The 6,758-nt window shown below is 54.0% G+C and overlaps 1 protein-coding gene across 1 annotated transcript; it reads left to right on the top strand.

The window, feature by feature from the left end:
• Positions 1-959: 959 nt before the first annotated feature.
• SLC25A4 (solute carrier family 25 member 4) lies at positions 960-6,005 on the top strand. The gene is made up of 4 exons (XM_084876735.1): positions 960-1,663; positions 3,095-3,581; positions 4,085-4,225; positions 5,568-6,005. The coding sequence occupies exons 1-4, from the start codon at positions 1,553-1,555 to the stop codon at positions 5,723-5,725; spliced, it is 897 nt and encodes a 298-aa protein (XP_084732861.1). The 5' UTR covers positions 960-1,552; the 3' UTR covers positions 5,726-6,005.
• Positions 6,006-6,758: the final 753 nt, after the last annotated feature.

A 6,758-nucleotide genomic window follows, 5' to 3' on the forward strand; every position in this document is an offset into this window, starting at 1 on the left:
GCATTTCCGAACTCTAGCCTGCCCCGACCTCAGATAAACGCATCTCCTCTGCAGTCCTGGCGCCCAACCAGTGACCTCTGCCCCACTGAAGTGTCCAGACCCCGGGTGACACCCAGCCGCAGCTCAATCGACACCCAACCTGAGGTCTGCATGCATCAGCAAGCTCGTGGAAAAAAAGAAAAGAAAAGAATAAACGTGTCAGTGTACAGAAGAACAGGAACACCCGTGGGAAAAGGGTTGGCCAGGGTAAAGAGTTTCGAGTTAAAAACGAATTGCAATCATCCCAGGGGAAGGAACAGCTGTTTTCGCAAACCTGCTCGATGATATGAAATGCCTGGAAAAACGATAAGGATCAAAGCTCACAGGAATATATTTGAGGGGGTGGGAAGGGGTTGCTAATTGCAATCAGTTTCCTAGGACCACATAGCCTACGTCTTCCCAAGCCCAGGCGCCTGCTGAAGGAGGCAGGTAGGGCCAAGGATTCGACCTTCTCTTCCTATCCCGGTCACCCAGCTACGCTGGGGGGAAGCAGCCAGCTGCGCCAGGCCGCTCTGCCGGAGGCCGCTCCGCCCAGAATATGTGCTGAGGTTGCACTGAGAGCAGTGTCCTATGGGGTCCCTGCTCTTAGTGTCATCGGGCTGTCAGGGGTAACAGGCTGACCTAAGAGAAAAGCAACACACACACACACACACATGCACGCACACACCACACACACACCACACACACCACACACACACACACACACACACACACACAGTTAAAATAACTCTTCCCCTGTAGCCCCCTGCGTTCGGTCTTTCCTGCTGCAGGACATGAGCATTTGAAAGCAGAATGAATGGTGGAACCGCTTGAATGGGGACACAAGGGGGCCCAGCAGGTTGCCAGACTGTGTTGGGCAATCACCGCATCGGGTGACGTTCCTATTTATTTTGGAGGATGTTGGTTATTTGTGAGAGCGCACACACCTCCGGAGAGGCCCAGGTCCAGGCAGTCAGGGACACCATTCCGGGGGGAAGAAGAAGGAAAAATGAGCCTGAAACGGCCTGCCCCGGAGCGGCCCGTGCAGGCCCGGGCTCCAGGCATCCATCCGTCCCCAGCCGGCCCGGCCTGAGCTATAAATACGGCGGCCCCCGCGCCCCGAGACACCGTGTTCCCTCCTCCTCCTCCTCCTCCTCCTCGTCCTCCTTCTCCTCCTCCTCCTCCGGCCGCGGGACAGGGGACACGCTGGGGAGGGAGCACGGCTGTGCCCTTTAAACGTCCCCGGCCGCAGGCACAGCCTCCCGCCCACCCGGCCGCCCGCCCGGATCCGCCTTCGCCCCCTTTGCCCTCTGCGGCAGCGGGCGGCCCGGGGCGCAGGCACCTGCCCAGCCAATGCGCTCCGTGCGCCCGGCCGCCGGGCCCTCCTCCTCTCGCGAGAGGCCGGGCGGGGGATATAAGGAGGGATGCGGGGCGAGGCGGGCGGCCCCTTCGCGACGCGCAGGGACGGAGACGGGGTGGCAGTGCCTGGCCCGGCGGAGGCGGAGAGAGCGAGAGCGCGGCTCCCGGCGGCATCATGAGTGACCAGGCTCTGAGCTTCCTCAAGGACTTCCTGGCGGGTGGCATCGCCGCCGCCGTCTCCAAGACCGCGGTCGCCCCCATCGAGAGGGTCAAGCTGCTGCTGCAGGTGCGGAGGGCGCGGGGCGCGCGCGGGCGCGGCGGGGGCGCAGCGGGCAGGGCGCTCGGGATGCGCCGGGCGCAGCGGCGCGGGGATCGGGGATCGGGGGTCGGGGATCGGGGGTCGGGGATCGGGGATCGGAGATCGGGAGCCGGATGGGCTGCAGCAAACCTGCACTAGGCCCCAGGCCCTGCGCCGGGCCGGCCCGCCAAGGAGAAGGTGCCCCCTGCGCAGATGCCTGGTGTCGGGTGGCGCGCGGCGGCCCGGTGTCTATATATGGAAACCCACCCCGGGTGGGTCTCAGCCAGCCAGATCCTGCGCCCGGGCCAGCCCTGGCACGCACTCAGGCCTCCTAGGTCGCACTCACCTTTGGATTTTCAATGTCTCCTTGCTTGCTGCACCTTTTCACCGGCACCACCCGCCTTTTGCAATAAAAACCTTAATTATTCCAGAGGAGCTGCTTACTGTGGATCCCACGCACTAGGCTAGAGGATGACATACGTGTTTCATTCATGTTTATGTAACCCCTGCAAGGGCAGCTATTGTCTCCTGCAGCTTTCCCCGTTTGAAGACACAGGTTTTGAGGGATTAAGCATTTTTTTTGGAATAAACTCGGATGGCTGACCTTACTAGTCCTTTCCCCAGATCTTTTCCACTCCAGCCTGGTCACTGAATGGCATCCCATTGTCATCATCACTGTCATCACCACCACCCTCCAATCCGTCCTCTTTTCCTCACTTGTCCCAAGGACACAGGCCTGTCATTGAGGAATCAGGCCTGTCATTGAGGAATCGGGCCTCTTCCATTTGGGAGTCAAAATGATTCACAAGAACCCCCTGCATTGCTCACCACAGCAATAGGCCCCTCAACAATCAGTTCCTTGGATAATAACGTGCCTGACCATTTCCAGGCTCCGTCTAGTGCCCAGTGGGTTTCTCCTCTTTCTGTTAGAACAGCTGCTCCTCGGAGATCCTGGTCTCCAGGGAGACTGGATGGCCACCGAGGAGCCCTCACCTCCTGCTCAGCATGTCTATGAGAGCATGGGTGCCCTCTGGGGTGGGGGTAGGGGTGGGGGAGGGGGTCTCTCATCCTCTCTATGTCCCAGTAAGTCCCTCGCACAGTTCTGGCACCTAGGAGAATGCTGCACACAAACCACCCCTCACACAGTTCCGTCCTCATCTCCATCTACGTGGGGCAGAGCATTTTTTCTCACGGGCCCTAGTAATGGAGGCACCATTGGGTTTGGAGGCCTCTGAGCCAAGGAGCCACCTACCATTCATTTACCCCATTTGTTTGATTTCCCCAGACATTTATTTTAATTATTATTAAAAAGCAAATCGAGGACGTGCCAATGTTTCTTTTTCTCTCGCCCTGTTCTCCTCCTCCCTCTGCCCTGCCCCTCCTCACGCCCCCCTCCTCCCCCGCGCCCGCCCCCCACAGGTCCAGCATGCCAGCAAACAGATCAGCGCGGAGCAGCAGTACAAGGGGATCATGGATTGCGTGGTGAGGATCCCCAAGGAGCAGGGCTTCCTCTCCTTCTGGCGGGGCAACCTGGCCAACGTGATCCGCTACTTCCCCACGCAAGCGCTCAACTTCGCCTTCAAGGACAAATACAAGCAGATCTTCCTGGGCGGCGTGGACCGCCACAAGCAGTTCTGGCGCTACTTCGCCGGCAACCTGGCGTCCGGGGGGGCGGCCGGGGCCACCTCCCTGTGCTTCGTCTACCCGCTGGACTTCGCCAGGACCCGGCTGGCCGCCGACGTGGGCAAGGGCAGCGCCCAGCGGGAGTTCAGCGGCCTGGGCGACTGTCTCACCAAGATCTTCAAGTCCGATGGCCTCGGGGGCCTCTACCAGGGCTTCAGCGTCTCTGTCCAGGGCATCATCATCTACAGAGCCGCCTACTTCGGAGTCTATGATACCGCCAAGGGTGAGAGGAGGGCTGGGGGGAGAGGCGGGGGTGTGGCCTGGGCTGGGTGAGGGGTGCAGCCTGGGGAGGAGGGGGAGGACCTGCAGACAGGACCCTGAGGGATCTGTCGCTCACAAAGGGCTTTCTGTGTATTAATCCTGTGTTTTTTTTCCTGTTTTCTGGGCTGATATGAGGCTTCGGAAGGAGGCGGTGGTGGAGGGAGGCCATAGAGCTAGAGGATTCTCCTTGACCTTGACTGGGGCTATTGAGAGGAAGGGCAGGCCCGTCCCCTCTTCCCATGGCCCTGCTGGTTACTGAGTGTAACCTGGACCGCTTCAGCCTGGCCTGTACGCCGGGCAGGACTCCGGCTGGCCTAGGTCCAGCCAGAGTAGCCAGTTCTGCTGGAAGGGGGGAAGGGAGTGCTGGGGCTGGAGGTTCCCAGCCTCTTCCCAGCCCCACCTGCTTTTTGCGGAGCTGCTGAGAGGGGTCCTTCATCGCCGTTTGGCTTCTGGCTCTGCCCGCAGGGATGCTGCCGGACCCCAAGAACGTGCACATCTTTGTCAGCTGGATGATCGCCCAGTCGGTGACGGCGGTGGCCGGGCTGGTGTCCTACCCCTTTGACACCGTCCGCCGTAGGATGATGATGCAGTCTGGCCGGAAGGGGGGTAAGCCTGCCCCCTACTGATCTAACGCAGTTTCCCTGCCCTGGAGAACACTGCTTGGTACTGTTTTCAGTCTTCACCATTCCAGTTGTTAAGGAAAGCAAGCTTCTCAACTCTTTCTCTAGAGAACTTTGTTATCATATAGATAAAGACATAACAAATGGATATTTAGAGGTGGATTTAACTAGGTATCTAGCATGATAGAGGCTTTTTCTTAGAGCAGTGATTTTCAACCCGTGAGTCCCAGTAATTTTTTTTAAATACATTTTTTTTATTGTTGGTACTATTATGGGTATTTCCCATTCCCCCTCCCCCTTACTCCCCTTCTTCCAGTCCCTACCCACCCTGCCAAGTCTTCACCACCCTATTGCCCGTGTCCATGGGCAGTGCATATAAATACATAAGTTCCTTGGTTTATCTCATTGTGTTTGTGTTGTATGATGAGATCAACCCCACATTGAGGTATGTCGGTCTGTTCCATGCCTCCATGCTCCCCATCTTATTTTGTTGGTCAGTTTGTTTTGTTTATTCACAAGAATTTTTAAAACATGCAAAAGCTGATTATTTAGTCATGGACACTAATTTCTTTTCCCTTAGGAAGTCAAATAAAAAAAAAAAAAAAATGACAACAGCCAACACAGTAGCTATCCGGGGTGAATGAATCAATTTTGTCAGATTGGCAAAATACATATTTTTGGCATGACGAAAATGCTAGTAATTTATGTGTGCCGTGAGATGAAAAAGGTGGGAAATTGCAGCCGTAGAGCCTGGGTGCAGAAACAAGGGGGAGGATTGAAGTAATCAGCTGGTTTATGTAACAATTATTCTCCTCTAACCTCCTTCTGACAGGCAGGGAAGGGGCCTTCGGTGGACAAGGGACAGCCTCCTGCGATAAAGTCTTAGCTCCCAGAGGTTGAAATGAATGAAATTGCCATTTTTAACATAAAAAAAAAAAGTCATTGTAGTTTCATTTGGTTCAACCTACTAGTTGTGGCTCTTTTAACTGTGTTATCTTGGACTAGTATATCCTGAGACTAGGCCTTATTTTTCTCATCCATAAACAGGGCACTACCCAGGTTAGCACTTCTGTCCCACCCTGCGTCCGTTTGACAGTGTGATGGGCTGTGAGTTAGCTGGTTAACTGCCACAGTTCTCGAACTAAAGGAGCAGGAATGACAAGAGAGCCCAGCAGTTATGCAGGAAAGGGATGTCTAGTTGAACACAGTGTAGGGCTGGGAGTTGGAGCTCAAGCGACTTCTCAGTGACACTGTGTGCAGAGGTCTCTCGGGGAAAAAGTCTCTTTCCTCCAGAAACACGGAGTCCTGACCCGCATTTGTTCCCACAGCTGACATCATGTACACGGGGACGCTGGACTGCTGGAGGAAGATTGCCAAAGACGAGGGAGCCAAGGCTTTCTTCAAAGGCGCCTGGTCCAATGTATTGAGAGGCATGGGCGGTGCCTTCGTGTTGGTGTTGTATGACGAGATCAAGAAAATTGTCTAATGTCATTAAAGCAAACTCACTGCTTCCAGACCTGTTTGTGTGGTTTCATAGACTCTTCCTAGGGGAAGGAAAAGGAGAGATCTGGGATAAAACCAGACTGGAAGGAATACCTCAGGAAAGATAATGGCTTCACCGAGTGTTCATTCAACCACAAATGTATTTTGTATTTATTTTACATGGAAATTCCCTCATAAAATATAAAATATCATATCATACTTGTATAATTAACTGAGGAGCTGATAATAACTGAATGTGAAACCAATAAAGACCACTTAATGCACCTTCTCTATTGAATTCTTATTAACTGCCAAATGGATTAAAAAATAAGATGAGCCCTAAAAGGTTTGGCTCAGTGGATAGAGCCTTGGCCTGCGGTCTGAAGGGTCCCAGGTTCGATTCCGGTCAAGGTTATGTACCTTGGTTGTGGCCACATCCCCAGTAGGTAGTGTGCAGAAGGTAGCTGATCGATGTTTCTATCTCATCGATGTTTCTAACTATCCCTCTCCCTTCCTCTCTGTAAAAAAATCAATATTTTAAAAAAATACTATAAAAAATAAGACTGAAAGAGCCTATTTGCTAGCTAGTAGCTATTTGCTACTCACTAATAAATCAGTGCCCAGTTTTTAAATGCCAAATACTATACTATTTACATGTACACACCTACAATGCTTAGAGTTCTGGTTTCCAAACAGGAACAGGTGATGCACTCTGACCTCACACCATGGCGCTATAGGCTCCAAAGCGGTGACACCGGTCAGGGCTTCCACAATCTGACCTGATTTTATGCACATTCACTCAGGCCGGGAATTCTGAGGTTCCACCAAGAGCTTCAGGACAAAGTTTCAAGAGTTCCGCATGAGTAGGAAGTGCTTTGCATCAGTGCCGTTAGAGAACTGTGAGGCAGACTATTGTAAGTGGGCACTGTTCATTGCACAGCATTTAGCATGCCAGTGTTGAATGATTAGGTTCTGCGGGCGATAGAGGAAGACCAGAACCCGTCCTGGAAGAAGCCGAAACGGGGCGGGAGCGAGGA

Source organism: Pipistrellus hanaki (genome assembly GCF_964339955.1).
Source record: "Pipistrellus hanaki genome assembly, chromosome: 3".
NCBI classification, from domain to species: domain Eukaryota; kingdom Metazoa; phylum Chordata; class Mammalia; order Chiroptera; family Vespertilionidae; genus Pipistrellus; species Pipistrellus hanaki.

Bases quoted from the DNA above. Each gene is read 5' to 3' on its own strand.
- SLC25A4 (XM_084876735.1), top strand. From the start codon at position 1,553: ATGAGTGACCAGGCTCTGAGCTTCCTCAAGGACTTCCTGGCGGGTGGC. The intron at 1,664-3,094 runs GTGCGGAGGGCG...CGCCCCCCACAG, and splicing joins GGGTCAAGCTGCTGCTGCAG to GTCCAGCATGCCAGCAAACA. The intron at 3,582-4,084 runs GTGAGAGGAGGG...CTCTGCCCGCAG, and splicing joins AGTCTATGATACCGCCAAGG to GGATGCTGCCGGACCCCAAG.